Source organism: Phacochoerus africanus, chromosome 2 (assembly GCF_016906955.1).
Source record: "Phacochoerus africanus isolate WHEZ1 chromosome 2, ROS_Pafr_v1, whole genome shotgun sequence".
NCBI lineage: Eukaryota > Metazoa > Chordata > Mammalia > Artiodactyla > Suidae > Phacochoerus > Phacochoerus africanus.
In genome coordinates, this window is record NC_062545.1 from 168,881,318 (window position 1) to 168,894,379 (window position 13,062).

The window sequence follows — 13,062 nt, forward strand, 5'->3', positions numbered from 1 at the left end:
AATCAAGGCTCAGAAAAGTTCATTGACTTTCCCAAGGCCACAGAGCTAGAAAGTGGCAGAGCTGTGATTCAAACACAGGCCCGTGTGACTCCAAACACTATGCTTTCAACCACAGGGCACCAGGTACAGGTGTTTAAGTTGTACACTGCACAAGCATGCTGCTCCTGGGAATGACACCTTTCATATCCCAGGCAGAATAACTTCTGTGAGCGCGTATGGGTGGTGGCCCTGGAGATTCAGGCCTCTCCGCTGATTCCCGGAGCAGCAGGAAAGAGCCTCCTCTTGCTCCAAATCTAGCTGTGTCACCGCCTCTTAGAGGCAGTGAGGAGCAGACCCTGGAGCAATAACTGCCAGGGTCGCTGCTCACCAGGCTTTTTGGTCCTTCAGGTGGAGAGTTTCATCTTCACTTTAAACTTTTTTTTTTTTTTTTAAGGAAGGGGCATCTTTCTCTAAATTACACAAAGGTGTTGTGTGGACCAATGCAGTCCTACCCACCATCATTCAGCTTTGGGAGGATGCAGCTGCTGAGCAATACGGCCCGGTAGGATGCAGGGACCCAAAGACGAAAAGACATTATTGGGCCCTCAAGGACTTTACAGTCCAGTCTAGAAGCCCAGGGTACAGGCTTTTCTTTCAGGTCATCCCAGGACCATCAAACTAACCCCCCTGTCTCTCTCTTTCTCTCTTGGCAGACGGGCAGGATTGAACCCAACTACCCCAAAGTCTGCGGTCACCAGGGCAACGTGCTGGACATCAAGTGGAACCCCTTTATCGACAACATCATTGCCTCGTGCTCAGAGGACACGTCGGTGAGCAGGACGGTTGCTTCCTAGGGAGGGTGGGCGCATGGGGGCTCCTCCCAGCTTCTATCTGGAGGTCTTCCTCTCTTAATTCCCCCCTCCTCTTTCTTTGCCCTCCTCTGTCCTCTTTGTCATCCCTCTAGCCAACCCCTCAACCCTGGATGGGGAGGTGGAAGAGGACGGGGTTGGAGGGGAGCAAATCATGGACTGTTTGGCAGGTCTTGTGCCTTTAGCGTGATTTCACTGAAAGGTGTCGACTTTGTCAGTGTGAATCAGAAAACAAGATTCAGCGTGTGATTCAGCACTGGTCTGTGGTCTCAAAAGGAACATGGACAGGAGGAAGGGGGAAAGGAAGGGAAGGGATGAGCCGTGAGGAAAAGAGGCCCTGTTTCTCCAGGCTGGGCAAGTGTACCATCTGGTTTTGTCCTCTGAGAGCCGTGGTTTTAGGGAAGGACACTGGGCTGAGGGTTGTTGTGACTTGTCCAAGGACCCACCGTGGTGGCCCAGAATTTGAAAGCCATGTGTCCCACCCCTGACTGGGGAGAGAGAAGAAATAGGAGACAGGAAATGAGGAGAAGGGAGCAGGCAGGAGATGGAGTGAAGGGGAAGAGAGGACAGGTAGGGAGATGAAGTGGAGGGAAGAAAGCAGGTGGAGACTTCAGGGAGGGGAGATAAAGAACCCAGGAAGAGGAAAATGTGAAGCTGCTGTCGGGCCACCTTGTCCCCAGGCTCTCCTGATTTTCACAAGTGGAGGCAGGGCCAGCTATTGGCAGTAGCCTCCACGTTTCTGGAGAGGGGTCCCTGCTCTTTTCCTCAGTCACCCGTAAGTAATGTTAAAACACCAGCCTGGAAGTAAGAAGGGATTTCAGAGCCTCAGCCGAGCTGGTGAGGAGGAGCTGCTCCAGTCCCTGGTGTTCCCAGGTGAAGGAAGATCATCCTTCCAGTTAGGCCACAGGCATCTCTAGCACCACTGGCATAGCCTGGGCACAGGTCCTAGACTCCCAGGGTCCTGGACTTAGAAGGAACTTTGGAGCTCATGTCTCCTGTCTTTCCAGACTGCCTGTGAGCTCCTGAGAGCAGAGGCCATGGCCTTTTTGGTTCTGCATCTCAAGCATCCAACACAGAGCCTAGTACGTAATAAATGCTTTGTAGTTATTCAGTGGGATGGATGGATGGATGCCTAGATGTATGGATAGAGAGTTAAATGCTTGGATGGCTAGATTAGTTGGATAGATGAAGGAATTTTTGGATGGATGACTACATGGATGGATAGATGACTGAATGGATGGATAATGAATGGAAGGGAAGAAGGTGAAGATGAATGGATAGATGGATGAATGGAAAGATAAATGAATGCTTGCGTGGATGAATATAGCCCAGCTAATGAATTATCCAAAGAAATAGAGAGCTTCACAATTAATAGTCTCCACTGGTTAACAAATTACAGGGTGGGGAAGAGGTCCGCTGGTGCAGTACCTAGTAGAAAGGGGTGGTGGGAGGGGCTAAGAGAGTGGAATGGACTTGACCAGCTCCTGAAGGTCAGAGCCCTGAGTCAACCCAAGAGGGTTCCTGAGAGCAGCAGCAGCAAGAGCAGGGCCCATGTGAGGGCAAGAGCTTGTGCTGGGCACGGTCCATTAGGTTTGGTTACTTTCTTCAGCCAAATGGAGACAGTGGCCAATGGTCAGAGCACAGACAGGCTAGAGGATGGGCATCAAGACAGGTGAGGAAGCCCAGATGGGAACAAGGACACAGGTTGCTTCCTGGGCTGGGAAGGAGGCAGCTGGAGCCGGTGAGAACCAGAGAGCTCGATGATCAGTGCAGATGAGGACTGGGCTCAGTGGGAGCGAGGGCGTGGAGGTGCTGCCCATCTTTCTCTCCTGGGTTCAGGGGGCCCAGGAAGGAGCCTGTGCCACAGCCCACTCCATCCCTGCCTGTGTGAGGTGTTGAGCCACTGTCACTAGGCACTGGGGAGAGGACACCCCTGAAACTCTGGGGCTGCTTTACACTGAGCTCCTCCACCCACTCCGGGCTGGATACGACACTACCAGTTAGCTCTCGTTGCCACCCTATGTGACAGGCACTGCCACCCCAAGCTGAGGGCTGGGGACACATCACGGAACTGGGGAGCAGAGGAGGGCTGCTGGCCCCACAGCCCGAGCTCCTTCTGCTCTGTGCGGTCTCATGATGATATCAGTCTATGGAGAGCCCATGACAGCAGCCTCAGACCCCTCCATTGTCTCGTATCTTTCCAGGGGAGCCTGCTGGTAGAAAAGGGCAGCATCCAGCTTGCTCTGGGTGGACAGGTTAGGCCGGGCTCTCAGAGTGGCTGGCTGCTCTGGCTCCACCTCAGGGGGGAAAACTTCCTAAATCAGGGCGAGGGTGGGAGGGGTGGAGAGGTCACTGAGCCTCATGGCCCTGCCCAATTCTAGCTCAGCCCGTCATTTCACCTATGTCAGGTGCCACGTGCTCCAGGACCCCAGCTGATAAACCAGACAGCCATGTTCTGTGCTCAAGGAAAGCACAAGGCCCAGCTCTGGCCACACGAGCCAAACAGCTGTCCCCAGTTTAAGGCACACTGGACTACAGTGTGCCCACCCCGGATGCTGGGCTTCCAAGACAGTGTGATTGTGGACTCTGGTGGACCTGGCATTGAGTTTCAGTTTCACCATGTACTAGCTGGATGACCCAAGAGTGTGTTATGTACCCTCTCTGAGCCTCAGTATTGCTCCTCTCTATACAGCACTTACAATGGTGCAGCCCTTTGGCGATTGCTATGCTGATGAGAGGAGGTCTGTGCCCAGCACTATGCCTCCTGGTCTCAGAACGCAAAGTGAGGTAGCTGCATCCGCATAAGGTCAAACAGAGGCCCATGTGCCCAGGGAGGAGAGAAGGATTCCTTTTGGCTGAGGTGCAGGCGGGGTAGCGAGGGTCAGAAGGCTGGATGGACCTTGGTGAAGCAGGACTTTGACAGTAGAGAAAAGGTTTGAGGAGGCCCAGGAAGAGGGCATAGGCAAAGGCCCTGAGGGAGGATGTCTTAGTGCACTTGGGCTGCTGTAACACAGTCAGGGTGGCTTTTGAACAACAGAAATGTAGGGCTCCTGGTTCTGGAGGCTGGAAGTCCGAGACCAGTGGACGCCATTGAGGTGAGAGCCCTCTTCTCATTGTGTTCTCGCATGACAGGAAAAGGCTATGGAGCCCTAATTCACAGGGCTCCACTCTCATGATCCATCACCCTCTTATGGCCCCACCTCCTAATATCATCCCCTTGGGGATTAGGATTTTAACATAGGAATTCAGGGGCAACAGGAACTTTCAGACCGTGATGGCAGAGTTCACATGGCGTGTTTGGAAGACGGATGTCATCTGGTGTGGTTGGAGCCCTGGGATGGTGGCCAGGAAGGAGGCTGCAAAGGGAGGTTAGGAGTAAAAGGAGAAGGCTTGGGTTGCTGGGGTGAGGCGCCAAACATTGAAATGAGACTTGTGCTTCTCAAGCCATCTGAACATAAGCCAGAACACCACAGTCAGTATGGAGACATGACATGGTCCAGGGTTCAGGGAAGAGGAGTGGCTGGATCCAGGGGTCCCAGGGACTTTGCGGAGAGGGTGGAGCTCAGGCTGGCCAGGCACGTGCTGGAATGTGGCTCAGCAGAGAGAAGGGGAGCTCCCAGGGGAGGGGTGTGGCTTGTGTGTGTGGAAGGAGGTGGGTGTAAAGAGAAAGGACACCAGGCTTGGTGGCACAGGATGGGCTGGCCCAGGGCTGCTGATCCAGAGGGCAGGGGATTAAGTCCCCAGACCAGAGAGGAACGAAGCTCTTGCTCTGGCTGCCAGTCCAGCTGCCCAGAAGCGGCAGCCCAGAGCCCGCACTTTGCCCCTCAGGTCTCTGCCCCTCCTCAGCCTCTGAGCTAAGCCTCTTGGCATTGGAGTCAACAGCCCCCCGCCCCAAGGCTGGAGCCAAGTCCTTCCTGGCGAAGGGCACACTGAGGGCCCAGGGGAAGCCCCTGCCCAAGGTCACACAGGGAGTCACGTCCCAGACAGGGCTGGAAACCAGGTCTCCTGGCTTCCAGCCAGCGTTCTGAGCACCTCATCCACAGCCCTAGTTCCCAGTGAGGAAACCAAGGTTCAGAGTCGCAAAGGGCTGGCAGTTCAGCTCCATCAAATACTCGGTGCTTCCATCTGTGTGTGCTCTCCATGCAAAGCCCTGGCGGGCACCAAGGGCACACAGAGCGGGACATCCTCGCCCAGGTCCAGGAGGGGTGGGCTGTAAAGGCAGAGGAGCCAGCAGCCCCCAGGGAGGGGTGAGGAGACCACTCATGCTGCCAGGGCTGCTCTGACCTTCCCGTCTCAATTGAAGCCCCCTCCAGGAGCAGGCCTCCCTCGACCAGCTCCAGACCACACAGTCAGCTTATTGAATATCAGACATGACATCCAGAGCCAAGGTTCAGAGGTCAGTCGGCACGCCTGCTCTGTGCCAGGCACTGTGCGGCACACAGGGCTGGGGAGGGAACTACTGAGAGGGGCCCCAGAGAGATATGCTGTTCAGGGCAGGCCTGACCCATGTCTCCTGGCGGGCCTTGTACACCCACTGCCACTCCTCCGCCGCCCTCTGCTTGTCTCACAACATTCAGAGGACACTGAAGGGATCTAGCCAGCCTCCCCCACCCCCCACCCCAGCTCTTTTCCCTTCTCCCCCTTCCCTTGAAAAATCTCCAGCGAGGTCCATCCCCCACATCCCTCAGGATGGGCCTCCCCTCCCCCACAGGGTGAGGCGGTCCTCAGGAGTCTAACCCCACCCTTCCAGAGATCCAGGGAACATACATACCCCAGCCCTTTCCCAAGGGGCTTCCGTCCTGAGGGAGGGGTGGGGGCTGTAACTCTCCCTGGCATCTGGAAGAATCCAGTTCTTTCCGCTGCTGGGTGATGTCACCTATTGTTGAAGGGCTGTGCTTTTTATAGCTTCTGCCGCAGCTAGGGAGGGTGGCTGGCAGGCGGCAGGGAAGGGCGCTATGAGTTTCCAAGCCTCATGCTCCCAGCCCCTCTCCAGCAGCCACAGAGAGAGGCTCTGACATCTCAAGGACAGGAGGGAGTGATCCCAGGAGAGGGGAGGGAGGCAGGCCCCTCTCCCCGTGGGCTCAGCTCCGCATCTTTCCTTTGCCTTCTCTTCCTCTGCTCCTCCGTCCAGCAGCTGCCCTCACCCCCCAGGAGAGGGGATGCTCCTTCCTGAGGAGCTGGGGATGGGCTGGGACAGGATGTCAGCCCTGCTGGAAGCAGCCGGAAGCCACCCACCACCCCTCCTACACACACACACACACACACACACACACACACACACACAAGCTTGAGAACCAATAACCTCTTGGAGCTGGAAGGAAGCAACACACTCCTTTGAGAGATGGAAGGACAGCAGCCCCGAGAGGCCTCACCAACGACCTGGCAGCTGCGGAGCCACCACCATGTGGAGGTGTGGCTCACTCATCAGGCAGCCGGGCTCTGGAGGCCATAAGCCCAGGATATGGCTCTGCCAGTTCCCTGATCTGTGATCTTGAAACCTACTTCTTTACCTCTCTGGGCATAGGTTGCCCTGCTGTAAAGTGGGGACCATATCATGAGAATGAAATGAATATACTGTTTCTTGGCTACTAAGACCTCCATAACCAAAGAGTTTAGATAATTTGCCCCAGTGAGGGCTGGCCAGAGGGCTGGGAGGGAGAGACCCAGAGCTCTTTCCACTATGTCTCTTTGCTCCTTGAGGCCCCAAATAGGCCTTCCACCCCTGGTTTCCAAAAAAAGACTAAGCTGAAGTTCCTGTTGTGGCGAAGCAAAACGAATCCAACTAGCATCCATGAGGATGTGGTTTCAATCCCTGATCTCACTCAGTGGGTGAAGGATCCATCATTGCTGTGAGCTGTGGCACAGGCTGGCAGCTGCAGCTCCAATTCACCCCCCAGCCTGGGAACTTCCATGTGCCACGAGTATGGTCCTAAAAAGCAACAACAACCACAAAGACTAAAGACTAAGCTGAATGCTGAGCCTCAAAAGCCAAGAAAGAAATCCCACCTGGTTCCCCTTCCAAATCAGGACTAGAAGGGTGACTTGCCATCTATCCCTCTCGCCACCAGCCAGAGCAAGGCGGGTCGTTGCTGAACCTGCTGATGGTAAGAAGGTTTCTGGGCTTTTCAACTTCTTCCATTGGCTCATTCATTTAACAACTACGTTTAAGGTGCCCAGTGTGTGCCAGGCACTATTCCTCACCCTAAAGATAGGACAGTGAAATTAAAGACCCCACCCCTGTATGGAGAAGCCGACCATCCAGTGGGAGGTCTGGCAGGTTGTCTGTGCCCCAAATAGGGTGATTTTTAGATACTTGGGACCAGGGAGTGGCAAGTCTTTTCTGGAATAGATGAGCATGAAGGAAATGCCCTTTCCAGGTTGTCAGATTCCATCCAGGGGAGAAAGAAGGGATTGGGCTGGGGCAGGGGTGCAGAAGAGAGAAACAGGGCAGTTTGCCTGATTCAAATCCCGAGTTTGAATTCCACCTCCTCTATTCTTAGCTATGCAACCTAGGCACATTTCCTAACCTCTCTGTGCTTCATTTCCTTACCTGTGTAATGATAGTTGTCCATATTAATAATAATAGGTGGCACATATCCATTCATGTGTCCAGTCTCACGTTTACTATTTCAATTAAATCAACCACCTCAGCAGTAGATGCTCAATTGTGCTTCCTTTTGGGCCTCTCTCACCTCCCTCTCTTTTGAGGTTTTTTTGTTTTTTGTTTTTGTTTTTGTTTGTTTGTTTTTAGGGCCGCACCCATGGCATATGGAGGTTCCCAGGCCAGGGGTTGAATCAGAGCTACAGCTGCTGGCCTACACCACAGCCACAGCAACACCAGATCCAAGCCGCATCTGCCAACCACACTGAAGCTTATAGCAATGCCAGATTCTTAACCCTTGAGCGAGGCCAGGGATTGAACCCGCATCCTCATGGATACTACTCTGTTTCTTTACTCGCTGAGCCACAAGGGGAACTCCTCTTTTGAGTGATTTGATCCTCATGTTGGGAAACAGTTGGGTAATCAGAAGATATCAACACTAAGGTAGACTCTGAGGGTCTACCTCTTGTTTAAGTGAGTGGCATAAACTCAGTTTCTAGCAGTGAACAGAATAATTTGGCAAGAAATGAGGAGGTGGGTATTCCAAGACTCTCTGGACAAGACTTTTCTTCTCACTGCAGGAGACATGAGAGTTGCTCTGATCTCAGCTCCAGGCCATGTATCTATGGAGTGATTGGATGGAAAGCCTAGGCCAGTGACTGTGGAACATAGTACAGCTAAATTCGATGCTCTCAGAGGGCACAAACTATATCTTCTACCTGCCTTTCCCTCCTTACAGTACTCCAAACAGAGCTGTTGAGTTGTTTTTAAGTAAATAATGAGTTGGAATCCATATCTTCTCCCAGGTACTTAGGACCACTGTGAACTCCAGCTCTTCCATAAATGGAGATAAGAACTGTCTGCGTAGCTATATGACAAGCAGTTCCCCTAACCAGAGCGTTCTTTCCCTCAGCAGTAGTATTGCCAGAGCGGCTGAGCAGGCCCTTGCAAGGCCCTGACCCTAAGTCACTAGCAGCCACCATCCTCAGTGTAATAGAAAGCAGAGAGACCCAGCCACATAATCACATAATGATTTTACTTTTTTTTTTTTTTTTTTTTTTTAAGGCTGCGCCTGTGGCACATGGAGGTTCAGAGGCTAGGAGTTGAATCAGAGCTGCAACTGCCAGCCTACACCACAGCCACAGCCACAGGCATGCCAGATCCTAGCTGCATCTGTGACCTACAGCTCACGGCAACAATGGATCCTTAACACACGGAGCGAGGCCAGGGCTCGAACCTTCATCCTCATGGATCCTAGTTGGGTTCATTAACTGCTGAGCCACGAAGGGAACTCCCACATATTGATTTTGAACAGGGAATTTATTTGCATTTCATAAAATGGAGACAGACTTCATACCATATTCATTGACTACACAGGGGACAACAAAGCACATGTGAAAAATAGAAATCACATCTCTATGTGACCGGGTCACTTTGCTGTCCAATAGAAATCAACTGTAATTTAAAAAATAAGAGAAATCACATCTAAAATTTGACCTATAGAAAACTTGCATATAATGCTTTATTAACGTTAAGCAAGCATTGTAAGTATTACTGAGTGCTTACTAATCTGTTTGGTAAGGTACATTTTTTCCTTTATTTAGTCTTCATAACAACTCTAATTGTAGGTATAATTATTCTTACAGATGAGAAGACTCAGGTTCAGAGAGGCTAAGTAAGTTGGCTGAAGTCACACAGCTGATGAGGTCAGAGCTTGACTTCAAATGGAGCTTGTCAGACCACAAAGCTCTCACTTTCTTGGCCAGCTGCTCTCTCCCCTGTGCGCAGGGACCCTTGGTTTTGTAGCTTTATAAACTGTCCTTAATAGCTGCTTTGCCTTAGCCTTGTCTTTGCCTTGTCTGCTGTCTCCCCACAAGTCCTTGAGCTACTTGAGACCAAGGACTGGCCCCTGGTGTCCAACATTGTGACACAGGGAGGGGCTATGGAAATTTGGTCTAATTGATTGTAATGGAGTTTATCTAAACAGGGCTGTGACCTGAGGACCTATGAAAGGGACAGTCCCAGGCACAGCTGGCTTTCTGGAGAAAGCACTTTTGCCACTTTTCTCCTCCCCTTCCTTCCAGAAATCCGGTTTGGCAGGCCTTGCTGGGTTTCCTGTTGAATTGAAGTAACCTCCCAGAGCCACCTCAGAGCAGATCTGCAGCGCTCCTCCCACTCCCATCCACCCTTTGTTTCCAACAAATCCCTTGAATATTTAGGGATCAGAATTCCTTTTCCAGCTACTTAGGCCCACTGTGAATGCCAGCTCCTCCTCTGAGCTCCTGTTGCACGTGCTGTCAACTGTGAGCTGTAGTGGTGGATCAAGCAGAGCTCGTCTGTTCCCTTCAGTGATATCATTCAACGATGTCAAAAGCAGAGAAGGTGGGAAGATTAACTAATAATGTCTCCATGTGCAGAAGAGGAAACTGGGGCCCAGGGAGAAAGTGACTGGCATCAAATGGGGTTATGAGGCAAGGTGCCTCTCTCCTTCTCTGTGGGACATTTTCCATCCGAGACCCTACTCTAGCAGTTATTGGTGAAAACAGTGCTTGGCTTCCCCCCTGCAGCCCCTCATGCCTCCAGACTTGGATCCAGTCCAGGGACTGAGCCTGAGCACAGACACCACCTGCCCTCCCCATGCCCTTGGCTTAGCCCCTTGGTTCCTAGGCAGAGTTGGCACACCAGCAAAGCAGCCTATGTGACCAGAAAAGCCGCAGACTCACAAGGACCCTGAAGTCCAGGTTACTTCAACCCGCATACCTCTAAAAGGTGTGTACCTCTCAGTTCATTGTCTAGACCAGGAGTCTGAGCCTCAGAGAAGTTGACTGGCTTGGCCAAGGTCATCCACCTGGTCCGTGGGATTGGAGCCTGAGTGGACCCTCCCTTCACAGTGCCCCCTGTGTCTCTGTATTATCCTGCAGGTAAAGCAGCCCAAGGATGCCTTGGTTAGCTGGCTTCTCAGGAGTTATGCTGTTCTGGAAGATGGTTTGCTTCTGAGACTTACCCCAAGCAGGGCTCCTTGGGCCTCAGTGGCCAGGTGTATCACACACAGCCCCTGGCCTCCTCTGCCACCTGCCAGGCTGCTCCCACCAGCAAGGCTGACCCATTTGCAACTTCTCCACCCTCTATGCCCAAACCCACACATGGGGGTCATTGTTCTATCTCCTCATCCTCCCCACCTTCCCAACCTGTCTTTTCAAATGTGGGTCAATGTCCTCTCTTCGAACCCTGTGCCTCCCGGGCCCTCCCACCTCATCACCCCCAAGACTGGATTCAGGCTCCCCAAGCTCTGTGCTCCTGTGAGTTCTCTGCCATGTGGCCCCACTGTGTACTACTCAAGAGCAGGCATGGGGTTGAAGTTCCTGAGTGGCCTAGTGGTTAGGGACTTGGCATTGTCACTGCTGTGGCTTGGCTTCAACCCCTAGCCCAGGAACTTCTGCATGCCATGGGCATAGCGGAAAAAAAAAAAAAAAAAAAAAAAGAAGAACAGGCACGAGGTGAGTTCAGTGCCCATCCCAGTGGTATTTAGGCCTTGGCTTATTAGATGTGTGTAAAGAAAGATGAGGCTCAACTTTCTGTTTCATAGGTTTTCTCAAAGGCCAGAGGCCACCCTCCTGCCTCAGCCAACACTTAACACACTGAATGACGTGCGCTCATGTGTGTACCTGCTTGTCTGCTGTCCTCAGGATACAGTGTGAGGTGTCTGTAGACAAGATCCACTGGCCTATCTTTCTGTCCCTTAAAGTTTCCTTCCCTTGAGTCTGAAAGCTTCTAGAGCTTCTAGCTCAAGTGCAAACAAGAGTAGCCTATCAACACAGGAAAAAAAGCAAAACAAAAAAAAAACCCTCAGTTTTTCTTAGAATCAAAGACATGCAAATCTGAACAGCTGGGAGATGGCATTTTTGATCCGATGGGCAAAACCCTGTTTTTGAAGGTATAGCTTTAAGGACATAGGTAAAGAAACACTCTCAGACTCTGCTGGTGAAAACTGGGACAGCTTTTGAGGACACTTGCACCTTAACTTAAAAAGTAAAACACTTCTAGGCACGTGGGCTGCAGGAACACTCACAGCTCTGCACAAACTTGTATAACAGGCCTGATCATCGTGGAGTGAATGGTACCAGAAAAGTGGGCAGAGCCCAGATGTCTGTTAACAGAAGTTGATTAAACCCATCATGGCACAGGCACCCAACAGCTGCCCTCTGGCCACTTAAAAAGATAAGGTAGATCTATTTGTACTGGTGTGAAAAGAGGCCCTCCATGTCCTGTTACATGAGAAAAGCAAGCTGCAGAAGTAAATGCATTATAACATCTCTGGGCAAAAAAGAAAACAATGCGGCGGCAGGGAGGCAGGGATGCTGTGTGTGTGTGTGTGTGTGTGTGTGTGTGTGTGTGTGTAACCCAAGCATTATTCTCTGCTCTTCAGGGGTCACCTTCCTCTGGTACCTTTGGGAACAAGAAGAACATATGTCTGATTGGGGACTAGTGCGTCACCTACCTGGTCCCCACTCCCCCGTCCCTGCCATTTCCAGATGAGACCTCCTCTCTGAAGGCCCTTGCACAGGGCTGTCAAGGAAAGACCGTGGATCATGCCAGCCCCCTTTACGTCACCTCCTTCCCCAGGCTCCTGCCACCAGGCTTCCCCCACTCCCGCAGGACTTCGTGGCATGTTGGGCATCACTAGAGACTTGGAGCAACCCAAGGAGATTGTTACAGGGAGGATGGGAAACATTAAACCTGTTTTTGTAACTGAGAGTGGTGCACCTAAGGGTGATGCCAGATCCTTGATAGGACCTGCCTTTCTTACCCTGGAGTCTCCCACGGTCTACGTGGGCGGAGCCGGATTTTGGGGGGAACACACATGTGGGAAATACTCATTTCCATAGCCTGAGGTAAAGCACCAAGAAAGGAAACCCACAGAGGAATTCCCTTCGGGGCATCCCCAGTTCCCAGCCCTGTTCCCCTGTCTTTGGCTTTCTTGAACACACTTTTCATATTTATTCATGCCCTTCAGAATTTTCATCCAGTGGCTCACCTTCCATATTACTATGACATATGAAATTGTTCCTGTTGTTGGTCACTGAGAGTGTTTCTGAATTTTCTGTGTTGTAATGAACATCTTCACGCATGGAGATTTTTGCTTATGTTGAATTTTAAGAGTGAAATTACTAGGTCAGAGAATTTAATACAAACATCTTTATTGTTTCTATTAAAGATTGCCAAATTGGTTCCAAAAAAGACTTTCTCTGATTTGTAAGACTATCAACACCAATGGAATCAACAAGTTCCAGTATAATCTTGGCGACACTGGCTTTTTTTTCCCCTTTCAGTTGGCCATTTTAGAAGATTATAAATGGTATCTCACGGCTGTTTTTCCTGTTTTTCTCCTTAACTAGCAGGGGTGGAGTTCAGATGTTCAAAAGATTTGTTTTAAAAGTGTCCTAAGCTGTAGTCGCATGTGCTTTTTTCTCTCCACCCAGTTAGATCATAATAAATAACATTAATGATGCTGATAACAACAATTATGAAGAACTATGACTTCATTGGTCTTTAGAGCGCTTTATAGTTTACAAACATTTACAACCAGTCTCTTATTTTATTCTACCAATAGGC

At 51.2% G+C, this 13,062-nt stretch overlaps 1 protein-coding gene across 5 annotated transcripts in view; it reads left to right on the plus strand.

Annotated features, from left to right (window-relative positions):
* Positions 1 to 13,062, plus strand: part of CORO2B (coronin 2B) — a 143,805-nt gene that overhangs the window by 114,534 nt on the left and 16,209 nt on the right. For 4 of the 5 annotated variants that reach the window (XM_047767168.1, XM_047767164.1, XM_047767166.1 and 1 more), the window contains exon 3: positions 693 to 809. In XM_047767168.1, the coding sequence (XP_047623124.1) occupies positions 693 to 809 (117 nt within the window). Of the gene's footprint in view, positions 1 to 692; positions 810 to 1,870; positions 1,931 to 13,062 lie in introns of those variants that run through there. The other variant, XM_047767167.1, reaches the window with a different exon arrangement.